Below are 26,608 nucleotides of genomic sequence, written 5' to 3'. Positions count from 1 at the left end.
AAGGATAAATATTGACAAGATTGGGTACATTATGTAAGTTCCATTTGTTGCCAAGGGAAGAGTAGGAACCATTTGAAAAGATGCATCCTTTGTGTGAACTTCCAATGGAAAAATACACTACCTACATTAGCAGGTTCATTAAAGGATAAATAAACTTCATTTGCCTATATTATGAAAGAGTTGCACTGTGACTATTAATTCACGGGAGACTCAATTTTTCAGAAAAGTGACACATCAACTGAGCCAGTTTTGTGGCTGTCCATGATAGCCAGACATGCTGAACAAATCAGTTTCCTGCTTGTCCCACAAGGTGCTTGAAGATGTTTTAATTGCAGGCATGCAATTCTCCTCTCTTGTTGAATGGGCGTCCTTAAAACCAAATCCTGGTTTAAAAAGAAAACCACACACCAGCACTCATTGATCTTTTATTCATGGAATACAAAAGTCTGGCACTGCCACCCAAATTAAAAAAAAAACACACCAAAACATAAAAAGCCAGCATTGCCACGTATCTTTTTTTTAAAAAAAAAAACAGCCACCCAAGCATTTCAAGTGTTGCTGTCTGGAATTTACTCCTTGGCTTACAAAAAAACCCCGGCTTAATATTTTTCTCTGTGCAATTATCTAGCACACAGTTGACATAATAACAACACCTTAAGCAATACCACCTCAAGCCTCTTAAATAGCAGATATAGTCAGTTCCATTTTGCCAGGACTGGGGTGAGATCATCTGCCTATTCAAGCAATGACCAGACTATGTGATTCAGAGACTCCTTGCACAGCAGTATCCAAGCTCCAAGAATAGGAAAAGACCAGACAATATTAAAATAATTATCATCTGCTTTCCCAGAATGTGACTCCCCCCTCCAGGAGTCACTATGAGGAATCTAACGACAATGGGATTAACTCTTCAGACATTTAAGGTAAAATGTATGGAGTTTACCCCTTTTTTCCAACTACAAAGGATAGCTGCAGGAGTATAAGAGGCATGGGACACAAAACAGTAACAGTACTTGCAGAGGTTTACATGTAGAAATATTATGTTGCAATGATTACTACCTTTCAGTGAAAATAATGCATTCCTCTGCTTAAATGCAAGAAAGGTGGCATCCTGAGGCTGTTGATACAGCTTTGGTTTTAAATCATAATTTCCTAAATAAACCATTAAAATTTTTTTTCCTTTTTTTTGCAAATAAAGCGAGTTCTTCATATGGAGAATCACCACAGGTACAAATCCCTACTCAGTTCACTTAGCATCTACCAGACTACAGAAAAAGTGATTGGGAGCAAGATAAAGCTCTAGGCACACTTAAAATTGGGATGCAACAGGGGTGGTGGTGGGGGGGGGGGAGAGAGAACAGTCCAAAAGCACTTTAAGATGGCCATTTCACCCCTTACATCATATGCAAGCTCATATATAACTTTAACAGAAATAAGCAAGGAAAAGGCACAAAAAACCCCCTAATGATTTACACAGTTTCAAAAACCTGATGTGGTCTTCATCAATACAACAAACCACCTATCCTTTCCTTATGAGGGTCGCTGGACTGTTTTAATCAAGCTGCAAAGGCAGCTTCACTTGATTGTGCTTAATATCCGGCACACAAAAATTCTATTCCATTTCTACCATTTTGTATCCATCAACTTAAAAAAGACAAGTTGCACTTTTTCACTTGGTTATGTAATAAAAACTGTACACATGTTCTGCATCTAGGTCCATCATGGAACTCTTTGGTGTCATACTGTCTGGATTGCAATGTCAAGGAGTTTTTGTTTTGGAAAACAGAAAACAAAATCCACACATACACAGTGGCAATTGCTTGAGAAGTTCCGGACGCCTCCAAAAAGATTTGGGTGTGCACCTTGAGGCCCCTTCTCCAGGGATCACTGCTGCTTCTTGGGTGGAACCCGGGACCTCGCAATCACAATGGGAACCGCCGCCAACAGGGCAATCAGTCCTGCCCAGAGAGGCCGGTAGAAGAGCCAGCCCACCGAAATGGTCAGCAGGGACAGAGAAGTGGCCAAGCAAAAGGCAAATGCTTTCAGACCAAGGTTAACCAGGTCCCGGACTACTGGAAACCAGTCCACTGTAGCGGGAAAGAAGAAGTAAACAAGACATGAAGCAGTGACACACTGGTTTAAGATCAGCATGATAACACGCTGCTGCTAAACCATGCTTTAAATCTCATCCAGCGTTCTCATAAATCTTCTTCCTCCCCAAATTACCCACCACTAAGTCAGTAAAAAAAAACAAAACTTTGGCCTAATCCTCTGAGCACTGAAAAGCCACAGAGGACAGAAAGTTAACAGTGCAGAAGCTGGACGAGGGAGATCAAAGCTCAGGTCTCCACTTGGCCACGGAATAAGCTTGGGCTTGTCACTTGTAAACTGAAAGCATACCATATATGCCACCCCAAGCTCCTTAGAGGAAACAGAGGTGGGATACAAATGTAATAAACAAAATAGTTTCCAGTAAGTTTGGAAATCTGATTTGACAGGTGGTAGCATCCTCTGTATAGTCCCTGGGTATCATCTGAAGGCACACAAGGCCACCTCCTTGCCGGAGGTGAAAAGGCCTGGACCTGGTGAGCTCCCTGGTGGGGGACCACAAATAAGCTGCTCCATGATGGAAGGCAGGTAGGATATTAATGTAAGAAAAATAATAATAAGGCTGCCATCCCTAACTGTCCACTCAGAAGTCAGCCCTGTTGAATTGAACGGCTCTTACTCCCAGGCAAGTGGGGTTACAATTGCAGCCTAAGTCATCTGCCCACTTCAGAAAGGGGGAAAGCAAAGCCTTGGAGAACCCAGAGTCTCAAAAGAGATTATGCAGAAGAGGTAGGACTCGACATATTTTCTGTTGTGTGGAACATGGTTCTCATTCACTTCTGTTGAGTTTCACACCCTTACTGTAGCTCTGCTCAAAAAAAAGCAAGTACCTTCCTTCTCCCTCTTAGCAAACCGTATTCTAAACTAGAGTGTCCTGTGAAAGTGCCTCCCTAATCCTGGGTCCTGGATCATCAGCATGAGAGAGAACACAAAACACAGGAAGGGGAGAACTGAGTTACAATTCATCCGTTAATGTTCAAGCCCAGGAGCAGGATCACTACACTCAGGGCTTTTTTCCCCAGCCAGAACTCACCAGAATTCAATTCTGGCACCTCTCAGGTGAGCGCCATTGCCATTATAAGAGAACAAGGGAGACATTCATGGTGAGTTCCGGCACCTCTTTTTCTAGAAAAATAGCACTGGCTACACTATTATAATGACAGACTTGCTATTATAGTACAGAAGTTGCTTGGATCCAATATATTGATTTAATAATAATAATAATAATAATAATAATAATAATAATAATAATTTGATTAAATGCTTGATTTATCAATCAAGTCAGGTTGCTACCAGCAAAACTTACCCAGGGTGTAAAAAATCCTGGTCATAAGGCTGATGCCTACAAACATAGACATCCATCCAGCTGCACGGAGGCCCCAGGTCTTCATGTTGTTACTTTCATGTTCTTTCTGGAACACCTCCTAAAATGCGTTCAGTGTTCAGTGAGTACACCAAGCTTTCCTATAAGATACAGCTCTGCTACTTCTACATACCACTGTTCTGAAATTTTTATGCGCAAGACAATGGCTATGTTTGGATGCAACACGAAACCGTGCTTTAGTGTTACATGCATGAACATGATGTCCAAATGCAGCTGATATAAATCTATACACACACTATTTACAATATTCAACAGAGATGGAAGCAAACAACTGACTTTTATTCCTTAAAAAAGAAGCAGTAGCAGCAATACTGACTCCCCTGCCCTTTGTAACACATAATGAAATAACATTCCATTAAGTTGATCTACATTGCTAGATTACATCACTGCTCTTTTGGGTCAGAGTGTGAGATAATCCTTGATTGGAATCATGCTGATCAAGTATGTAGTGGACACACCCACCCACCTCCATATAGCCTGGCCTTCCCCACCGCAGCGCCCTCCAGAAGATTTGGACTTCAAATACCACCAGTCCAACTGAAGGAGATCAGAGTCCCAAATGTCTGGAAGGTTGGCACATTGTGGAGGGCAGATCCAGCCAGCCACACACACACACACACACACACACACACACACACACATTGCTTCTATGTTTTTAACAGATGAGGGTGGGCAGTGATTTCCTGCCTGTCTTAAGGACTTCGTGAAAGTAGGATATTGGGGGGAAATGTGTGAAACAACCTGGGGGTGTGGGGAAGAGGAGTGGAGTGAGGTGGCTAAAACATCTTGCTGGAACAGAAGATAAAGATATAACACCATGTAGCACCATTTAGTACAAAAAATACTAGACTTTTTTAATTTTTAAAAATCCTTTCTGGATAGTGTACCACCTCATCATCATAAACAACTTCTCTTTCTGAGATATAACTCTGCAAATTTAACAAGTGTGGAAAATTTTCTCTGCGTTTGAATTAACTATTCTACTGTTCTTCCAACACCTCCCATGATTTCATTTACTGAAATGCAATGTTCCTCCCATATATCCTATGACAGAAAGAATTCCTGGCTGGCCAAGAGACCAAGGAGCAGTCATAGACCAATGATATGCAGAAATGCTCCTGCTACATACCTACTCCTATGACACCCTACCCTCCCTGCCAACCAAATTTCTCTGATTTCTTACTCCATCTACTACAAAGACTGACACATCTTCGCCTGGGAACAATGTCTTGAATGGGTCCAAAATTGCGGGTGAGGATACAGTCACTGGCCCTTCTGTCCTGCTGCTCCAATGGTTCCCTTTGCTTGACATTTAAGTGGGGCAAATAAAGATGCCGCTCCCAGCCTGTGCCTTTGCCTGCATAGTCTGAAATCAAACAAACAGGCAAAGGAAAGCACACTCAGCTGAAGTCATAGTGATGTCACCTTATTGGCAGGTGGGCGGGGAGCAAATGACCTGCAGTGGTTGAGGGAGGTCAGGATCTGGCTGGTCCCCAGTTCTCTGCAGCAGATGTAGCTCAGCATTTGTCTGCCTGGTAGTGGCTCTTCAGGGTTTAGACAAGAGACTTTCTCAGAGGTCAGCAAACTTTTTCAGCAGGGTTCACTGTCCCTCAGACCTTGTGGGGGTCTGGACTATATGGGGGGGGGAGAGAATGACTGAATTCCTATGACCCACAAATAACCCAGAGATGCATTTTAAATAAAAGGACACATTCTACTCATGTAAAAACACGCTGATTCCCAGATCGTCCACGGGCCGGATTGAGAAGGCGATCTAGCCCCCGGGCCTTCATTTGCCTACCCATGGTCTTTCTCATCCCTACATGATATTGTTACGGATTGGACTACGGACCCTTCACATGCAAATCACATACTCTATCACTGAGCTACAGCCCTTCCTCAAAGACACAAAGTCCCAAGAGAAAAGAAGCAGAAAGTAAATTGGATTCTGCTGCATATCTCACTTATACATACAAGGAGAAGACCATTCTTTCTCGTGTTCTCCTGTATCTATAACTCTTACCTCAGCAGAGAGCTCATCGGGATAGAGGATCTGCAAGATATCCCCAGCCTTGGTTCGGTATGAAGCCAACTGGTCCCCTTGTTGACGAGCAATTACTGTCACCTGAAAAATTCCAGAGTTGAAAATGAGTGTCTTAAAAAGAGCCTCGCATGTTAACAGTTTCATTACACAGAAGTGTTATTTCTTCACACAGGGAGGAGTAGGAGAGAGCTGGAACACTTACCGTATCTGCTGGACCCAGGTGGGATGAGTCTCCACTCAAACCTGCATAGAAGAAAGAAACACGAAGATCTCCTACCTGAAAGTGGGAGAAACAAACAAGGTAAAGGCTTGGTAACAGAAGCTTCCCAGTGGAGATTTTGGAAATCTACATTATCTGAGTTCATGCTATTCCCATCCTTTAAGTAAGTTTCCCAAGTGACATTCTTGATTTTGCAGTAGTGCAGAACTTCCCTGCAAGAAGCTCTCTCATATACCTGAACCCAGCAGTAAGCAGGATCCCCACCTCCGCCTCTGTGAAGGCAGGGTGATCTTACTTGATCTGAGTATTGTTCTCTCTCCACTTCAGCTGCTGTTTCACTGCAAATGGGTTTGTAGTTACCTGCTAGTGCTTTGAAGCCCCAATTTTGGAACGTCAAAGCACTAAATTCCTGATGTCATTTGTGACATCAGGTGATTGACAGGTGGGCAGTCAAATTTGGCCCATCAGGCAGATTCTGATAAACATCTGGCCCATGCAGCCAAAAAGGCTCCCCACCCCTGCTGTATAGGATTGCAGCCTTATAGGAGCGAGAGTATATGACAAGACAAACAGTATACACAATATAACTGCAGTTGTTAGTGGTGGTGGGAAGGCATCAGAGTTTTGAGTTAGTTTTTGAACTGTTAATTGTAAATTGGTTTCTTACTTCGGGACGTCGAGGATTCTCACTGTGAAAAAAGTAATCCCCTGAGCGGATCACATCAGCATGGGGATCTTCCAATTTTGCCAAGCTCATCTGTTTGAAGTTATCAATCTTCTCAACAAGGCCTAGGAAACAAAGGAGTTGCTCTGTTCTGTGATATTTAACTACAATAACCCAAACAGACATTCTGGATATGTCTTGTGTGATTTCTGCTCTGCAGAGGTTCAACAAAACCCAGTTGGAACTGGAAACAGACTGCTAAAGTCAAAATGTCCTTTTATCAGTTTTTCCATAATTTACTCAATGTGGAATGATCTTAAAGCATAGTCTAACTACACCAAAACTAAAAGTTCTTACCTTTGGAAAGAAAGAATCTGCCTACTTGGACATCAGGAGCAACTGCAGTGAAAGTTTCAACAGCCATGGCACTGTGTGGAAAAAAGTAATTGCAAAGTTTATTCCAACTCAATAGACACAATGGCCCAGAAAGGGTTAGCAAAGATTTCTATTTGGCAAAACAAGCATGCCGTGTCAGGAAACCTACTCAATTGTATTTGCTAAGTGATTTACAATGCCATCCTTTTCTGACTGCAGAATACCTAACAGTATCTAGTTCAGGGTTTAAGATATAATCTTAACCCCATTTACTGGGAGGAAGCACCACTGAATTCATTAGGACTTCTTTCTGAGTAGACGTGGTTAGGATTGCACGGTAAGTGAATGAGCCATCATTCATTTCAACCCATTTCATAATGGGCAAGGTTCTGTGAGATGGTGAAATACGGGGCTTACCTAGGATTTTTATGACCAATTTCCCGATCAAAATTTCTGCTGTTCACAACTTCCGATTTCCATTCAGTATCTAAAAGGGAAACAAGAAAGTATACAGAAAAAGACACCAAGGAGATGTTAGTTTAGAATGCACCTCCCCACTTCAATTTGCATACAGAGTGCAACCAGCAAGGGGTACCTGCATACTAAAAAAGTGCCTAACAAATCGGATTGGACTATATACCATGAAGTGAACAACGTAATTGAGAGGTGTACAGGGTGGGTGAGGGATCTGAACAGAACAAGGTCGTGTCAGCTGAAGAAGTGATGCTACAGCAAGCCCACAGAATATGCAATGTGGAAGAATATCGAGGGTGGGGCTTAAATCTCACCCATTTTCAAGAAGGCAATGGAATTACAGTCATACTTTGGGTTACAACTGCTTCAGGTTGTGTTTTTTCGGGTTATGGACGTGCTGAAACCTGGAAGTACCGGAACGGGTTTCTTCCGGGTTTCAGCAATCGTGCATGCACAGAAGCGCTAAATCATGCTTTGAACATGTGCAGAAACGCCAAATCGCAGCTCATGAGTGTGCAGGCACGGCACTGTGGGTTGCGAACACTGAGGGTTGCGAATGTGCCTCCCGCATGGATCACGTTCACAACCCAAGCGTCCACTGTGGAATCTTCAAGCCACAACTTTTAAGACTTCCTGAAAAACAGACTCGTTCATTGCATTTTTGAGCACTGAAGCCCAGGTTGTCTTAGCATAACATGCAAATCACTCATGCAGGTATTCCCCCCCCCCCAAAAAAGGTATACAGTGGTACCTCAGGTTAAGTACTTAATTTGTTCTGGAGGTCCGTTCTTAACCTGAAACTGTTCTTAACCTGAAGCACCACTTTAGCTAATGGGGCCTACTGCTGCTGCCGCGCCGCAGGAGCACAATTTCTGTTCTCATCCTGTAGCAAAGTTCTTAACCTGAAGCACTATTTCTGGATTAGCGGAGTCTGTAACCTGAAGTGTATGTAACTTGAAGCGTATGTAACCCGAGGTACCACTGTATTAGGCTTCAGCCACCTTTTGCCTGCCACATCTTTGTAGGCAACCCAGCTGGATAACTATTCCATTTTGAGCTCCTTGAAGGACACACAATATATAGCTGCAGTACATAAACAATGCCACAAAAGTGAAGGGTAAGGTTGCTGCCATTCTCCTGCCACTGTTTAACAGCTGCTGCATGACAGAAAGAAATTCAAGAGGGGCAGGTCTGGCAATCACTTTATGCAACAACACAACACACCTTCCCCCACCTCAGAGCTGAGGAAAGTGATGGTAAGAGCTGTCCCTGTTGAATGTATGCCTGTCAAGTAGCTGTCTGAAGGCACAGTTACCAGTCCTAATGGGAGAAATTTGTGTGCTAGTCAACTTACTATATGAATATCTGGTTTCTTTTTTCACTTCACCATTCTCTTCATATTCTCTACAGAGGGTGAGGGGGGGACAGAGAAGTTAAACACACACCAAAGTGCATTCCGCAAGGAGTCTATATTTCACACAGCTTTTTTGTATATGAATCACAGAAAAAATATTAGCAAATGCCAGTGTAACATTTTAACTAATCAGGTCCAAGAGACCATTGGTCCAACAGTGCTGCTTCTGTGGGATAATGGAAAGCTCTGTTTAGTTCAGGGGTAGCCAAGATGTTAACTCCCGTCAACTGCTCACCGCTGAGCTAAGCTGGCACAGAGATGTGTCCTGCTAGCAGCAGGAATGAGATGGAAGCAATAGAAAGGCTACTGCAAGGAAGGGAAGAGTAGAATATTCAGTGAAATGGGTCCAGGTTTGGTGTGACAAAGGAATCTGGAGCAGTAGGCAAGATGCCAGCATCCACGCCAACTGACTATTGTCTATTTTGGCACAAAACCCAGCCAAGGCAAGGTAGGGAGAAGGGTTGGAGGCATGAGAACCAGTGGTAATATTTCCCCTATAGCTCAGTGTCTCATACTTTCCACAACAGAAGCCAGCTATAAACAAGTGACTCATGGTTCTGTGTTCATTTGCTCTTTATAGATTTGAATAATCAGTCACCGTGGGGGGAAAGTATATACTGCATTCCAAAAGAAAAGACTTGACCAATTAATTGTTGTAGACCTCAAGGGTAGAGTACAGAAAAGAATTAAAAGAGAAAGTTGTGGAGGAAAGCTACAGGTGAACATAATGCTGTGTTCTGGATTATAGAGTACAAGTCCCTATGCCCAAACACACGCCCCAGTCCCACACATATGTGCCATGGCAGAGAAAACATTAATAAGTTCATCTTACTTGGAATCTTCATATTCTACCCACTGATACATCTCCACATTACGCTTCAGCTTGACAGCCCGGATAGAAAGTCCATAGCTGGGATCATATAAAGGCTATCAAACGCAAAACAAAGTTCCAATCAGGAGATCTGTAGTTTACAAAGGTTTCCCAAGACTTTGGGCGGGTGAAGAGACAGAGAAGCAAAAGGCACTACTTAAATCTGGGGCGCAATGGCATGTCTACAAACTTGTTAGGTGTTGGGCGTTTGCAAATTAGAGCTAAGGTCCCTCAGAGTCAGAAATCTTCTTTAGTAGCCTGCTGAAAAGGTCTGACAAACGATGACTCCGCCCAAAGTTTTCTGCTGGCTACAGGCATTCCCAAGCCCCAGGTGGCTTTTCTGATTGGCCAGGGGTCCTATGTAAGCCCTATCAGGGCAAGTCAGACTCAGTTCTAGATAGGGTTGTCAGCTAAAGCGAATGCCTTTCCAGAGAAGAACTGCTAACAAGCATGGGAACTACAGGAAGTACACCAGGAAAAAAACAACTTTTGCCTGGATTTTGAAGGACAACATGATCATTCTTAGACAAGCCAACACAAAAGTACAAGCCAACTCATAAGCCCATTTACTAACCTGTGAAATGCAGATCCTAGCGAAGTGGCCTGACTGCCTGGCATATTCTACTGCATAAAATGTCACAACTCATGATGCTACCACAGAGTTTTATTTTAACATACATTAGACAGCAGGGTTTGGGGTACCAAAGGGGCCCACACTTAAGCCTTACTTAAATGATACTATGGCATCATTACATTGTAATGCACAGTCTTACAAAGTCCTTAGCAGAGGGCTTTTCTTACTATGGCTTAATAAAAGGAACTTGCTTTTAAGACCACTGGTAGCTGATCCCTGAAACACATCAATGTAGGAGTGCTTTCAAACATATTCAGAGGACCTTTCCCTCACTATAGGCAGTTACCCAGTAAGAAAGGTTCTGAGCCAGAGGGCAAGATTTCCAGGCATCTAGACTTGTGTGTCGTAGCACTGAGAAATTAACCTCTGTACTTTGCCCCCTACATAAAGCATTAGGGAGCAGTGTTTCCAGAAAACACAAAATGGCATGAGCCATAACTTTTGAAGCATTGTGCATTCCAGATGCTCACTCTAACTTACACCTTTGATCGCATTTGAAGTTGCAGATTCTCATGCGTACATAACCCCCCCCACACACATACATACAATAGGGTGAAATAAACAAGCACAAGCTTTTTCAGGCAAGGCATCCAAATGTATGGGATAACTGAAGCAGCACTTTTAAAAACAAAGCAAAACACTGCAATGTGGAGGTGGGGGACAATCTACAAATTCTTCTGGTAGCGCCACTTTATTTACCTTTGAAGTTCTAAGGGGACCCGACAGGTGCACAAGTTTCCTTTCATTCTCTTGAAATATGTTCTGGATGTCGTCGAGAGGGACCACCAGAGAAAGCCCTTCTTCTAAAGAGGAGGCCGTCTTCAAAGCTCGCCCCTACAGACAACAAAATGCGAGAGGGGTGGGAGTGGGAAGAGCACACTTTGAGGCGACAAGACAGTGGAACGTTGTGCTAAAATTGACCTATAGAAAATCCTTGCAAGCAGAGGTGGGGTAGCTTCCAGGGGTTGCATCCCAGCACTGGGCAGAGCAATGGGTGAATCTTACACCTTTGTGCCCTGGGCTATATGACAGCCAGGCAAAAGCCACATCCCAGTGTTCCCCAATCTCTCCACCCACCATTGAGGCAAGCATTCTGGTTTAAGGACACATTTCAGGCAAGAAAGAGCACTTGAATGGGAACAGTGAGGAAGTGTGTCAGGGTGAGCAGGGCTGTATTCTGGGGAGAATCTGGATGAATTATGGGATGACTTCAGGCTTGAGATACAGAGGAAATACCACAGTTGCAGAGCAATGCAGAACCACTTGGGAAAGGTAAAGGGACCCCTGACCATTAGGTCCAGTCGTGGCCGACTCTGGAGTTGCGGCGCTCATCTCGCTTTATTGGCCGAGGGAGCCGGCGTACAGCTTCCGGGTCATGTGGCCAGGATGACGAAGCCGCTTCTGGCAGCGCATGGAAACGCCGTTTACCTTCCCGCCGGAGCAGTACCTATTTATCTACTTGAACTTTGACGTGCTTTCAAACTGCTAGGTGGGCAGGAGCTGGGACCAAAAAACGGGAGCTCACCCCGTCGCGGGGATTCGAACCGCCGACCTTCTGATCGGCAAGTCCTAGGCTCTGTGGTTTAACCCACAGCGCCACCCGCGTCCCTGCAGAACCACCTTCTCCCTCGTAATTCTGCCAGTAAAAGCAGTTAAGACATTTTGAAAAGGTCTGCGGGTGACATTCCAGATAATGGCATGTAAAGATTTTTGTTGTCGTTATTTCTGAGATGCAAAATTAATGCCAAAATTGCATTGTGAAGTTCTGGAGGCAAATACATTAGCACTTATCACAGCTGCACAAATGCAAAATAATTAAGTTAGGGCTATAAATTCTTCAGAGGAAGCTTGAGCTCAATCTTTAAAAGCTATTTCCAAAGCTAACTTTACTGAGTGAAAGAACACACTCAATAAAGTGGGCTTAGAAAGGAGCCCAGGAAGAGAGCCATAGCTCGGTGGCACAGCATCTGTTTTTCCACCTAAAGGTCCCAGGTTCAATCCTCAGCATCTCAAGGCAGGGCTGGGAGAGATTCCTGCCTGAAGGTCTAGAGAACCGTTGCCAGCCGATCTATGAGTCCTACTGGGGATCCCCAAAGGGCCTTACTATTTTATACCCCTGAGCTACTTGAAAAAATAATTCCATCCTCCCTGCCTTGACTTACCTCATTGGTAAAAAGAACGTAAAAAGAGAGGGCAAATGCGGCAAGTCCTATGAGCATCCCTCCAGAAGTTTCACTGAGGCGCTCCAGAAATCCAGGCTTGCGCTCACTTGTAATTTTAACATGTTCTTTCTTGCTACCGGTGTCAGAAAACTGTTATAAAAGAAAAAACAAAATCAAAAGAAATTACTTCTGGGCAGAGTTCCTACCATGGCATGCTAAACACCCAAAAGAGAAATCAGCAGGTTGGCGTCAGCCTCTTGACAATGTGTTCTCTATACAGACAGTTTACAAGCAATAGAGATCATATTTTCATATAGTCCATTAGTGCCACAAAAATAGGTACTAAAAATAGCAAGGATGGGATTTTCCCGGGGGGGGGGGAATAGTCTGCTACAGCAATGGTGGTAGATACCAGTTTTTATTTGGCAAAAAAAGTGATAAGCATAAGCTAAGAACCTACCTTGCAAGACAGCAATTCAGTTTCCACCCCACCCTACTGAATACATTATTAATGCTCACTTACAACTACCTATGCACATTTCAAAAAGGAAATAGCCAAGGCTGCAGTTCTAAGACTACTGACATTGCAGTGCTATTCCAGTCCATAAACAGAGTGGTCACTTTCAGCTCTTTTTCAACTGGAAAAAGGATCAGAATTCTGCAACAGTGCATATGCAACCACCACCACTGAATGCAGGTAGCATTTAACACTTTGGCCTGTATGCATGAAGGAACACTTCAAGCAATCCTTCCCTTCATGGTTCTGGTGGTGGGGAAATACTTTGGTTTGGATTTTTTAAAGGTTAAGGGGGAATAAAGAAGCATGGAATGCTCAGTCTAAACATTCAACATCGTTCACAGACTCTACTTCTCAACATTAGCACAGGACTAAATAACGCAGTTTAAAAATAACACTGTGAAGAGACACAGAAGGATTATCAATTGCCCACACTGAAACACATTTTAGGGTGTGTCTACTCAAAATATTTTCTATAGGTGCCCATAGCAACTGACTTTCTGATCCAAGCAGATACACACTTGCTTCCCAGGATGACATGCAAAGAAGCTGTGTGTGCACATGCTACTCCAGCTAACTTCTGCTTGTTTTAACCACAGGGCAGAAGTTAAAACAAGACCATGCTCAATCATTGCTTCTGAAGAACTGATATCAAAGCACAGCTGGTAGAAACAAAACACAAATTCTTTAGAGAAGTAAGTTCAAAAGTGTTCAGTGGGGCTTACTCCCAAGTAAGCATGTAGAAGACTGTAGCCTTCGTCTACCAGCTCATTTGTTCAGCTTTATAGTTTTGCCCAGGGGATGAAACTTACCTACCTACTCAAAGTGTACTGACCTCCCTCTACCTCCTTCTGTCACTGTGCTGCTCCATCTTGTGCTTTAGGCAACCAGACCAGTATAGTTCCCTCCAGCCAATACTTTCAGAAGAGACCCTACTAAGGTGGCAAACCTATTCACAACTACCTGGGAGCAAGTCTCACTGAACACAGTGGGACTTACTTTTGCATAAACATTCATAGAAGTGCACTGTGCATTTCACATGAGGTTTAGCCTACAGGATTAATCTGTGGGTGCCAGCTAGCTTGGCTATGTATCCTTCTAGTAAGATTCAACAGTTTTGCCAGTCTTCCTTGATTAATTCCTGATAGGAGATCTTGGTGGTTGTTGAGGTTGTTGTTGTTTAATTAAATACTTGTTGACTGCAGCCTAGCACCCTTTAATCCAGGCATAGGGAAACTTGGCCCTCCATATGTTTTGAGACTACAATTCCCATCATCCCTGACCACTGGTCCTGTTAGCTAGGGATGATGGGAGTTGTAGTCCCAAAACATCTGGAGGGCCGAGTTTGCCTATGCCTGCTTTAATCATTTAAAACCCAATGGTGTTGTTTTAACTGCACAGGCATATGCAAGCAGAAGTAAGCCCTGTCAAATTTGCCCTGGTAAATGATAGAATGCTGTTAGTGTGGCTTCTCTCCTGCCTTTTGTGTCTATTTACTTAAAAACGTTGTTACTGTGGAGTGGAAAGTAGAAGCGAGTCCCCTTTAATCTGAGCATGTGTTGCAGCCAAGGTAAGCTGTATGTGTGTACTTGTACGCACTGGAACCCAAAAAAGGTCCGTTTTCAAACTTGGTGAGTGACAACACCCTGAAACAATTCATAAGCAGACGCCCTTTTCCAAGGGAATAGCTGCGCTAGATGTTGGCAGCAAAGAGGATGCAGAATAAGTCACACAGCATCTTAAGGAATATGCTAGTTAACGTCTCAGACTCAGAGGAATCGGTATTTCCGTAGCAATAGTAATATAAACCACGGAGGAGAAAACGGTTCCTCTCCAAGCAGTATCTATTTAACTCTCCATTTTAAGTCCTGCAAGCAGCATCTATTTAACTTCTCCGCATCAGGAAGAAAAAAAACACCGCTGTTCGTTCCCGCGCTGACAAGCCAGCTGATCTCACGCCACCCGATCCTGTGCACATTTACTCGGAAGTAAGTCTCGCTGCGTTCAATGAAGCTTGCTGCCTCCCAAGCCAGAGTGCGTAGGATCGCAGCCCCGGGATGCCCGCAAGTTTTTGGTGTGTCTCAGCCCGTCTCTAAACCCGCGAGCGTCGAGATCTAGTTGAGATCCCTGCCTTGCAAAGAGAGGTTGGGCTACAGGAGCCTCGGGGTCCCTTCCAACAGAACAATTCCATGATTCCTAGGGCCACCTTTAAGGAAAAGGAGACACACACTTACATTTCGAGACATCTTGAGCTTGCGAGTCTCTAAACTCCGCCGTAAGATCCTTAACACTGGAAGGAAAGAACGGAATGCAAATCCTCAGGAATCCCCACCCAGGCAGGGGTTAAGCCGTCACTCCCACGGGGTGCCCCGCCTCCCCGCTGCCGAGCAGGACGCTCGAGGCTGTCGCGCGTGCGCACTCCCTCCAACGAGCCTTCGCGGGCATGTCAGGGAACAGAGAGCGGCCGTGGAGCATGCTGGGAAATGTAGTCGTTCAACGGGACGGGGCGGCGACGCGTATTTATTTATTCTCTCCCCCTCCCCCGCTGGGACTATCATTGAACTTCCAAGCGTTAAGTAATAATAAAAAGGGGGCGGTGGTCATTTATCACACAGGCCGACGAAGCAGGTTTTGTGGAGAAAAGGAGGATTTACGCGCACAGCACGCCGGGAAATGTAGTACTTCAGGGATAAGCCGACCACGCCGAGCTCTTCTCCTCCCGTTAGTTATGCCTTTGAGGCCCCGCTAGAGAACGCGGGAGGGAAGGCTCCGCCCCTGCCCGGCTCCCCTTGCGCGCCTCAGAAAGAACTCAGCGCTCAGGCGGGCTCCTAGTCTCCTCCTCCTCCTCGGGGTCCTTCCGGCGCGGGTGAGAGGTCGCCGCGAGGGGGAAAGCGCGCGGTCCGCTGTGCCGCCGGCTCACGGTGGCGGTGCTGGCGGGGCCGACGGGGCCGACGGACGGACGGGTCGCTCGTTGGGCCATTCGGCGCCGCGGAAGGAGCAACGCGCTGCTCGCGAGCTCTCCCCAGCCATGTCCTACTGCAGGCAAGAAGGTACTGGGGGCGAGAGAGAGAGAGAGCAAGCATTGCGTTTCCTTATGGGGGTCTCATCCCCGGCTCCTTCTCCCGAGGCGCTTGGGAAGGAGCACGCTTGGGCCGCCCTCTTCTTCCCCTTCTCGGTTTTCTTTACCCTCGAAACAGCCCTGCGAGCTGGACTGAGAGAGAGTGTTCCCAAGGTCACGGGGTGGGAAGCCATGTGGCTGAGGAGGGATTTGAACCTTGCTCTTCCACATTTTAGCCACGGAGAGTGCGGGTGGGCAGGTTTTTTAAGAGGGCTCATCTCGTCTGGTGGTGGTAATAATAATAATAATAATAATAATAATAATAATAATAATAAATTATTTTAATAAATAATAATTATTATATTTTATTTATACACTGCCCAACTGGCTGGGTTTCCCCAACCACTCTGCATGGCTTGCAGCACATATAAAAACATAGTAAAACTTCAGACATTTAAAAACTTCCCTAAACAGGGCTGCCTCCAGGTGTCTTCTAAAAGTCAAATAGTTCTTTATTTCCTTGACATCTGATGGGAGGGCATTCCACAGGGCAGGCGCCACTACCAAGAAGGCCCTCTGCCTGGTTCTCTTCAACTTGGCTTCTCGCAGTGAGGGAACTGCCAGAAGGCCCTCGGAGCTGGACTTCAGTGTCTGGGCTGAAAGATGGGGGTGGAGACACTCCTTCAGATATACCTATTAAATGTATCTGCAACTGAGTCAGGTGTTGGAAACGTGGTTTGTCAGGACACCTTCTTTTCCAAGGGCTTTTGGGTATTTGCAAAGTTTGCTGGTCACGAAACATCCCAGGGACTGAACTCTGTTGTTTTGAACGTAACGTTGCTGCCTTTATTGTTAGTTCACCAAAGCCCAGCACTGTCTGCTCTGACTTGGCAGCATCTCTGTCCTGCAGGGATGGGGAACCTGTGACCTTTATTATTATTATTAATATTATTATTATTAAGTAGATTATTAGTAGACAAACACAACATTTGAACACAAGCTTATATTTATTTGTGAGCAAGGAACTTTGGTGTTAGGCCACAGCTATTTTATAAACAGTGGTACCTCGGGTTACATACTCTTCAGGTTACATACGCTTCAGGTTACAGACTCTGCTAACCCAGAAATAGTGCTTCAGGTTAAGAACTGTGCTTCAGGATGAGAAATTGTGCTCCAGAGGCGCGGCAGGAGCAGGAGGCCCCATTAGCTAAAGTGGTGCTTCAGGTTAAGAACAGTTTCAGGTTAAGTACGGACCTCTGGAACAAATTAAGTACTTAACCCGAGGTACCACTGTACTGTAGTAGTATATAGTTTTTGATGTTCATGGTAGGATGCTGTTCCTTTTACTGACAGTTAACAAAATGAGGCTTGCTCAGTCTTTATCCCCACTCTCTTTCTCAGTTTTCCCTTCCTTCCCCCACAGAATAGAGTGAATGAAGTTATGACACTGTCTAGCAGTTGCTGTCCAGTTATGCAATGATAAATATGTTGTCATATTTATCATTACATAACTTTCAGAACTGTAAACTGCAGCATCTGCAATTTAATAGTTGAGTCTAATAAGGAGTTAGGTAAATAGTTAGGTAACTATGGTAGTAATAAAGTGGTACTAATTTTTAAGCGAAAGCAATGAGTTGTGATTTACGATTAAGCTAAAGTCACTTAAAGTCTTAAATCAATACTTCTAATTATGTTTGTGGGGGTCTGCTTTGTCTAATGCTGTGAGACTACTACTGTGAGTTGGTGGCTGAAGGAAAGTTAGAAATTGAGGTATGAAAGCTAGGAGCTAAATGGCACCTTAAACCTACGTTATGGGCACAACAAGGGAATGTCTAGGTGCTCTTTTTTATAACAAAAATGCAAAGCTGAAAATGAACTGCAGCTAAAATATTATGTTCAGTTTTCACATGGTCTAGTCCTTCCCCTGCCTGCCCACCCCCTAATATTCTTATGAGGGTCTCCTCTCCAGTTTTCAGAGAGTAGCTGGAAGTGGGGAGGCAGAAAAAGGTCCCCCTTTCCTTCCACTCTGCAGTTTTAATCAAATCTTAGGTGCAATACTCTGCCCAGAGCTCAAAAAGTGCTATCACTAATGAAATTCCCTGTCGCAAAATGCGCCTAGAACAATGGGAGTTTCGAACACTGGCTGTGTATTTGAGACACATAGTAGTACAGTCATACCTCGGGATAAATACACTTCAGGTTGAGCACGTTCAGATTGCGCTCCGCGCTGACCCAGAAGTAACGGAGCATGTTACTTCTCGGTTTCGCCACTCGCGCATGTGTGGATGGTCAAAATGACATCATGCAAGGAAGCAGCGAAATGCGACACGCGCAGACGCGCTATCACGTCTTAGGTTATGTTCAGGATGCGAACGGGGCTCCAGAACGGATCCCGTTTGCATTCCGAGGTACCACTGTACATAGAATTATAGAATTGTAGGTTTGAAAAGGACCCCAGGAGTCATCTATTACACTAACCCTCTGCAAGGCAGGAATCTCAGCTAAAGCATCCATGACAGATGGCCATCCAACCTCTGCTTAAAAACCTCCAAGGAAGGAAAGTCCACAGCTTCCTGAGGGAGTCCGTTCCACATCATTGTCAGATGCTGTCATGGCACTTGAACTGTAACTTTATTGGTAGTTCAGGCAACTCCCCATTTGCATGGGGGCTGCGTTCTGGGTCATTGTGTGCTTGTGTGAAATCGCATATAATTGGAGCGTTCATTGAAAAAGCGTGCAAACACCCAGGCCTGCCCTCACCCTGTTCCTTTTTGTTACGTTTTTGGCTCACTTCCAGATTCAGCCTGATGCATGTGTGTGTGTTCATGCACATATCGGACACACCTAAAACGGCCACGCCTGTATTTCATTTCCATTATGTATAGATAGTGTGCTTTGGTTATATGAGAACTCACATTTGGAGAATGAGTTCACACTACAGTCGTACCTTGGTTTTCGAACAGCCTAGTTCTCGAATGTTTTGGCTCCCGAACAATCGAAACCTGGAAGTGAGTGTTCCGGTTTTCAAACGTTCTTTTGGAAGCCAAATGTCCAACAGGGCTTCTGCAACTTCCAATTGGCTGCAGCCAATCAGAAGCCGTGTTTGGGTTTTCGAACGTTTTGTAAGTCGAACAGACTTCTGGAATACAGTGGTACCTCTGGTTACGTACTTAATTCGTTCCGGAGGTTCATTCTTAACCTGAAACTGTTCTTAACCTGAAGCACCACTTTAGCTAATGGGGCCTCCCGCTGCTGCTGCACTGCCGCCGCGTGATTTCTGTTCTCATCCTGAAGCAACCCGAGGTACTATTTCTGGGTTAGGAGAGTCTGTAACCTGAAGCGTATTGTAACCCAAGGTACCACTGTAGATTCCGTTCGACTTCCAAGGTACGACTGTATTAGTAGTTTGGATTAAGAACAAAAGCAAAATATCAGGTAGATAAATTTTTGAAATCCACCTTAAGTCTGTAATTGACAAGGAGAGAAACTTTGCAGTAATCTCTCTGAAAAATTGCCTTTCTTTAAAAAAAATAGATCTGAATGAAGCTAATCAATTCTATGAAATGACTGGGGTGAGTGTTGTTACAAGATGATGTAATGCTTCACTTGCCTCTGGCCTGTGTGAGTTACTTTGGGTTTAGGCAGCACTTCAGGGAAGCCTTTCATTGGAAGTGCTGATGCATGATTTCAGTGTTCTGGGGGCTGACAGTGGGGATGTGTCCGGGGAAAATCTCCATTGCAGGGTCATCCCAGGATAGCTGTTTCATGTGACCATATTTGGCTTGCTCCAACGCCACACTATAAAATCAAAGCAAATTGATTCACAATGGAAGTTAAATTACCCTGCTGCCATCATAAGCTCATTACTATTTGCCCCGTCTTTGTTGACTAATGAGATTAATTGATCTCTGACCCCTTCGTACCATTTTTTAAAAAGTGTTTGTGGACAGTAATCGGTCTTTTAGAATTAACAAAGCCTTCTCTCAAATTTTATGTGCGAGTCTTCATCAGAAGTTAGGGAAATACAATGGGATGAAGCAGAAGAGCCAAAGGCCTCTCTGGATCCAGCCCAATGTTTATCCTTAATTTCTGAACATCCTCCAGTTCGCTTTAACCAAATGTAATGGCCAGACTCATGCACACAACTTTGATTGAAGCCTCTCCAGTGCCAATTGGAAGAGAATCATGAGCTTCTACTAGGAATGCATCTTTATATGGAGTTGTTCAAAGGCTTCTGTTGGACAACTGTTCTGGACAGACTGTTCTATCTGGGCCTAATGCTCTTTGTGTCTCTCTCTTTTTTTAATTTTCAGGAAAGGACAAAATTATATTTGTGACCAAAGAGGACCACGAGACACCAAGCAATGCTGAACTGGTAGCAGATGACCCCAATGATCCTTATGAAGACCATGGTCAGTAGTACAGAAAGCATAATGTTCAATAGGGCTGTATACTGGTATTGAAATAACATCGTAATAGGTCTTTCAACACAAATTGCTGGTTCCTGTAAGCAGAGAGATTTGCTCAGTAGCTTGTAGTAATCCAGGGTATTTAATGTGTGCTCTTCCATGTTTCCATGTGTTTAAAATTGGGTTTTCTTTATTATAAAAAATGTAGTCAGGAATCTCTAGGGGGCAGCAGTCACACACAGAGACAGCTATGCTTGTGATGTACTTTTGTTGGCTGTCACCTGTATACGATCCTATCTGAACCCTATCTCTCAATATAAACTTTCATGGTGTGGATTTGTTTTAAAATGTGTGTTCACAGTGTGGCTGGCAGTGAAAAGCCTGACATTTTTCTCACTTCTCCATAGTAAAAACAGCTGTGCTAAACTAAAAAATGTGTATAATGTATTTTCTAAGCTTATGCCCCGTTTTAGCTATCTTGGGGCTTCAGCAAAACAAACAATGTAAAACAAGTAATAAACATACTTTAACCCGCCCCCTCCCCAACAGCTAAAACCAGTGTATAAAATAAAGGTGTAAAAGTTATATTACTGAATAACTTCAGCAAACCCACACATATCTGGGATTATTTTTCATGGGGCTGGTCAGCATTTTCAGGTATCACCTATGCTAATTTTATATATAATAAGCTGCTAATTTAGAGAGAGTTAGGGGTGAGAGCAAGAAAATCTGGTGTGGAGTAGCCACTGGTAGAATAACCTCATCGCTTTACTAATAGCAGTACTTCCACCATAAAGAAGTTTCTGTTACTTGTATTTAGGACACCTTTGGGAGCCTCAAGGGGTCTAAGCCCATGGGGTCTCATATGGACCCTCGACTTTATTTAGCACATTTGGCCTACATCAATAAAATCAATGCTAAATCAATGTGGAAAGTTCTCTTAACTTATTTCACTTGGCATTTGTGCCACAGTAATGGCAGAGCCCCCAGTCTGACTCCTCTTCGTGGTACTGTACTCTTGGTCTAAGACAAAGGTTTTGGTCAGCCTGGAGTGGGTGTTTTTTACCTTTTCCCCACAGTAGTCTGGACATAAGCTTATTCATTCCAAAGAAGGGAGTACTAAAAACTGTTGGCCGAAGTGATACGTTCTTCAGTGTTTCCCGCTAAATAAGCAGTCCACTGAACATAAACAAGCAGTGTACATCAGGAATATATAAAACAAGGATAAGTATGTACATGAAAACAGGACCTGTGGGAATTGTGAATGAAATGCAATAAAAGGTTAATGAAACATAACTTCAGTTATTGAATTAGAAGCAGCTGTTCATAGACCTTACTCTAATGCATTTCGTAAGAGAATACACCCCCCCCTCCAATAAGTAATTTGAAAGCTTGCTGTGATTAAGGTTAACCTTGTAATCTTCAGATAAAAAGAAATAGATGTCCCTTTCCGTGCTCCTAAACTCCTAGGCTTCAGCCACCATCTGCATCTTATTGCAGAAAGACGTGCAGCAGCAGAATTTGAGTGTCTCTCACCCTCTCCTTCAGCCTTCATCATTTCAGGCAGGATGTATTGCTGGCCAAGAACCAGCATAGTGTCTACAGGCTTGGGGGAAATTGCTTTGCAGGCTGTTGGCACCTCCCATTCTGAGATTCCTGCGGCAGCTTCTAAAGGTTTAGAGTTGAATTTCCTACTGGCCAGGAATACAAAAAGATGAATGATGAATATTTTCCTCTCCGCCCTTCTTTTTTGTCTTGGTGAAAAGCAGTTTTGTTGAGGGGGAAATCAATGCGATCTTGTTTAAAAGCAAACCCACTTCCAAATGTGAAGCCAAGTGGATTTATAGCAGCGCAAAACAAACGAATTAAATTGACCCTTCAGTTTGTTAAGAGCCAGCTAACTGGGGCTCCCATTTGTTTCAGTGGGATTGGCACAGAATAAACTCCTAGTAGATTGTACTTGTTTCTACCAGGTTTTTGTTGTTGTTATATAGATGAAAAATTACCATAATGTACCACAAGGCCTTAGTACAACAGTGTTTATATTTTTAATTTGACATTTGAATGACATTTAAAACTGTTTTCAAACTTTAGCATTTTGGTTTCATTTTAATTTAGTGAGAAATATTGTGGTGTTGTGTGTTCCAGTATAAAAGATCCCACCCACACCCAAAGTAGCATAGGGAATTATTTTCTGAGAATAATCTCTGGCTCTTTGTATTGTCGTGCTGGGATTTGACAGTACTGTATAGCTTTCCAGCTTTCCATTGCAATAGCTTCTAAAATATAATTGGGGTGGTTATAGCAGAATTTGTCTGCTCTTACTGACTAATCTTATGGCTGCAATCCTAACAACACTTACCTGGGTGTAAACTCAATTGAATTCAATAGGACTTACTTCTGAGTACAGTATATAGTTAGGGTTGCAGCTTATTTTACAAGCAGCTCCCAACTGCTTCTGATTCTTCAATAAACAATTTTTAATGCTTTTAGTTCTCTTTTGAAAATGTTTCAGCATGAGTACCAAGCAAAGGAAACTATGCTTCATGTACACGTTAGGTGTTTTGTATTTGACTGTCCTCCCTGTGCTGGAAGAAGAGAAGTTGTCTTTAATCATAGACGGCAGAAAGTCTTATCAAGAACCTTCAGCCAGTGGTCATATAGTGCATCAGTTTTGAGTTCTAATTCAAGAGGAATAAAAGAGGTATTGACACAGCCATTATAGAAGAGAAGTGGCCCTAGGTCATTGAACACTTTCCTTGGCATTTGTGAAGGGTTGTTTTCTTGGCAGATTTTTTCCTAGTTCCGTGAACATAGAAAGTGTTCCACAGAATCTTCTTCCTAGCCAAGAAGTTGCAGTACAACAGTTGCAAGCTCCAGTTCTTCTGTGCTACCTGATGCCAACATGGGGTCTTCCTGTCATCTTCTCTCATCTGCATTCAGCATGGCTTGTATAATTTGCAGAACTTGGGTTCCTGCGTGCTCTTTAGAAAACTCCCACCTAATAAACGCTTCCTGCACAAAATTCATTCCGTAGCAAAAGTTAGTAAAGGTAAAGGGACCCCTGACCATTAGGTCCAGTCGTGACCGACTCTGGGGTTGCGACGCTCATCTCGCTTTATTGGCCGAGGGAGCCAGGATACAGCTTCCGGGTCACGTGGCCAGCATGACTAAGCCGCTTCTGGTGAACCAAAGCAGCGCACGGAAACGCCGTTTACCTTCCCACCGGAGCAGTACCTTTTTATCTACTTGCACTTTGACGTGCTTTCAAACTGCTAGGTGGGCAGGAGCAGGGACTGAGCAATGGGAGCTCACCCCGTTGCCGGGATTTGAACCGCCGACCTTCTGATCGGCAAGTCCTAGGCTCTGTGGTTTAACCCACAGCGCCACCTGCGTCCCTATGGAACGCAGGTGCAAAAGTTACTAGCCTACAATTCATTATTAGCCCGCCTACATCTGCCTGTTTTCATTTGGGGTATATCTACAGCCTGAAAGAAGGAAAAGAATCGACCTGTAGCACTTCAGATTTTGTGGGACTCTGAACTCCCATCAGCTCTAGTCAGCATAGCCACGAGCTAAGGATTATGAGAGCTAAGGAATATGGGAGCTAGGGAGTATGGGAGTATCTTGAAGGCCACATGTGCCACAAAGCAATCAGTGACTATTTGCAAGGCTTTTTGTATTCTGAAAATACAGAGAGATGCCGGGTTCATTCAACTGTGGTCAGAGAGTATTCCTAAATTCAGAGTCATGAGCTTCCTCTCTTCCCTCCTCCAGTGGATCTACAAGGAAATGAGAAGCTTTCACTTCTTCTTTTTCAATGGACTGTGGTTACTCATTATGTCTGAACCCAGAATAAATTATATTTTGGCCTGTTTCCCTAAACCATAGTTAAGGTTAACCACAGTTCTGGGTCTGGAAAGAATAATAAATCATGTTTAATTGAAAATGGAAGCCACACTGCAAGTGGGGATTTGGCATTATGTCTGAACTCTGTATCCATGACTGCTCAGGAAGCAGATTTGCACAACCAAGTGAACTAGTTAATGTGGGAATGGTTTACAATAGCTTGAATGTGATTTAGGTTGCACTCTTGCCCTTTGGACTCGGTTATCCTGCCCAACGTGTAGAGTGGAATTGGAAGATTTTAAATTTTAGGAGTGGTTTTTAACATTAATAAATGTTTTAACACAGTTTCAAAGTTACTTGGATTATCTGCTTTCATAGTTTTTATGCATCTCTACTTAGATGTAAGACCTAGCTAAGTGGAAGTAGGACTGCAGGGGCTGAAAAATCACTCTCGTTCCAAGGGTTCAGACTAATAAGTCCTATAATTTTACATCAGTGTTCAGCCCCATTAATGCTCCTATTGGATGCATAGCAGCAGGGCTTGGTGAGTTGCATCTGGAGAATTTCGTGACCACCGTGTGATCACTTGCTTATGGAGGCTGCTCAGATTTGCAGATTTGGAATCTTGTGTTTTCTCCTTCATAAAGCAAAAACACAATTCTGCTGTTCCGCACAAAAATCGCCCCTCACCTGCTTCATGTTTTCCTTCCCAGACTTGGCTACTCATTTAGGAGCAAAAACATGAAAGCAATGAAGGGGTTTTTTGTGATTATCATCGGCATCTTTTATGTTTGCTGCTAGTGTCAATAGCAGTAGTAGAAGCGGCATCTTGTCAACGATAGGGTTGATTGTAAGCAGACAATTGATTGTATTGGTTTTAGGGGAATTGAAACTGACTGTGTGGGCTCAGTGTGAAATAGTTACCCTTGTTCATCTTATTTAATCTACAGCACACAAGTTCAGTCACATCTCCATTATCTGCCATTAGCTTACTGATTTCTTTTTTTCCTTCCTAGGTTTGATATTGCCTAATGGAGATATCAACTGGAATTGCCCTTGCCTTGGCGGAATGGCGAGTGGTCCTTGCGGGGAACAATTCAAGTCCGCCTTTTCCTGTTTCCATTATAGCAAGGAAGAAATAAAGGGATCCGATTGTGTGGACCAGTTTCGTGCAATGCAGGAGTGCATGCAGAAGTACCCAGAGCTGTACCCCCAAGAAGATGATGACGATGAAGAAGATGAAGAAAAGCAGGGCAAAACTCTAGAAGCTGCTGCTGCTGCTTCTGTAACCAAAGAGGAAGAGAAGGGATCCAGCTAATGAAGCTCCACGGAGGCTTTGGTCTCCTTTCCAACTTCAAAGAGACACTATAACTTATGCAAAGCATCTTCTCTCCCTTACCTTCCCTCCCGTCCCTCTCTGCCCCTTCTCCTGATCCTTCAAGGAACACCCTTCACCTCTCTTCAGTGCACTGTGTCCTGTGAAATTACTTGCTGCAAGGAAGTAAGACACCTTGGCCTCATGGTCTCAATAATGCTGCAAAGAGGTCAGTGCATAGCAGGGGGACAACGCATTCTCAGGCACTGCTGCTGCTTTAATAGTTATTTCCTTCTCCAGTCATGTTAAGTTTGCAGGTTGACTTGAACAAGACTAGTAGAGAGGTGGAGCCAACACACAATCTGGAGGAAATCCGTCAGCAAGGATGTCCGGTCAGGGTTGATTTTCAGTGATTGTCTCAGATATTCCCAATGCTTTTTTGGGGTGGGGTGGGAGGCATAAAACTCTTAAAATTGATTCAGAAACTGTTGAGAATGATTGAAGTTTTCATTTGCACAGTTTATATGCGTTAATAGCATGTGAAATTTGCATACGCTACTGATTTCTGGTAATGGAAAATTATTGTGTGTGTAAAAGGGGGGAATGATTTTTGCATTATTATTTTTTTCAAAAGTGTTGATCAGGTCTTGATTTCACTGAGTTGATAGGGGAGAATGCTAACTACTGTTTCTCAATGTTCCCGATCAACCCTGCTTTTGTGGGATTCCTCTCTGTTCAAGCCTGTCACTTCTCCAGACAGGTTGCTAAAATAGATGCCCTTGACAAGGAAATTGCAATGTTACCTGGTGTAACAGCCTCTGACTAGATAATTGTGACTAGAGTGTACATTAAAGGCAAAACCTTTCTAACTTGCATTGAAGCCTTCATGTCTTTTATTAATGCTGGCGATTGATTACTCAATTCTTTTCCTGTTGCTGTTGTAGCCAAGCTACTGTATCCTGGAAGATGCACGCTAGCAGAACTACACTGTGTTACTTAGATTTATGGATTTTTGTGTCTAGTAGGCGAGGTTACGCTCCAAGCATATCTTTAGCAAGCAAGTACAGTGTATGCTGAAATCAAGCCAAATTAAAATCTCCCAAAAAATT

The 26,608-nt window shown here is 43.7% G+C and overlaps 2 protein-coding genes and 1 long non-coding RNA gene across 3 annotated transcripts; 1 reads left to right on the top strand and 2 right to left on the bottom strand.

The window, feature by feature from the left end:
• Positions 1-412: 412 nt before the first annotated feature.
• TMEM43 (transmembrane protein 43) lies at positions 413-15,254 on the bottom strand. Its single transcript, XM_080996955.1, has 12 exons — positions 15,103-15,254; positions 12,352-12,501; positions 10,889-11,023; positions 9,517-9,611; positions 8,625-8,674; positions 7,214-7,283; positions 6,779-6,849; positions 6,425-6,546; positions 5,740-5,814; positions 5,517-5,618; positions 3,416-3,533; positions 413-2,087 (listed from the first exon to the last, which is right to left on the bottom strand). Exons 1-12 carry the CDS (start codon positions 15,112-15,114, stop codon positions 1,885-1,887), a joined length of 1,203 nt encoding a protein of 400 aa, XP_080853081.1. The 5' UTR covers positions 15,115-15,254; the 3' UTR covers positions 413-1,884.
• Positions 5,885-6,415, bottom strand: LOC308472280. Its single transcript, XR_013983404.1, has 2 exons — positions 6,118-6,415; positions 5,885-6,071 (listed from the first exon to the last, which is right to left on the bottom strand). It is a non-coding gene; the product is annotated as an uncharacterized lncRNA (long non-coding RNA).
• Positions 15,255-15,388: 134 nt separating the features above from the next.
• On the top strand, positions 15,389-26,374 carry CHCHD4 (coiled-coil-helix-coiled-coil-helix domain containing 4). Its single transcript, XM_080996974.1, has 3 exons — positions 15,389-15,918; positions 20,240-20,338; positions 25,201-26,374. The coding sequence occupies exons 1-3, from the start codon at positions 15,897-15,899 to the stop codon at positions 25,500-25,502; spliced, it is 423 nt and encodes a 140-aa protein (XP_080853100.1). The 5' UTR covers positions 15,389-15,896; the 3' UTR covers positions 25,503-26,374.
• The last annotated feature ends 234 nt before the right edge of the window (positions 26,375-26,608 follow it).

Source organism: Podarcis pityusensis, assembly GCF_964106645.2.
Source record: "Podarcis pityusensis genome assembly, chromosome: 2".
NCBI classification, from domain to species: domain Eukaryota; kingdom Metazoa; phylum Chordata; class Lepidosauria; order Squamata; family Lacertidae; genus Podarcis; species Podarcis pityusensis.
This window is presented reverse-complemented; position numbering and strand designations above follow the sequence as displayed.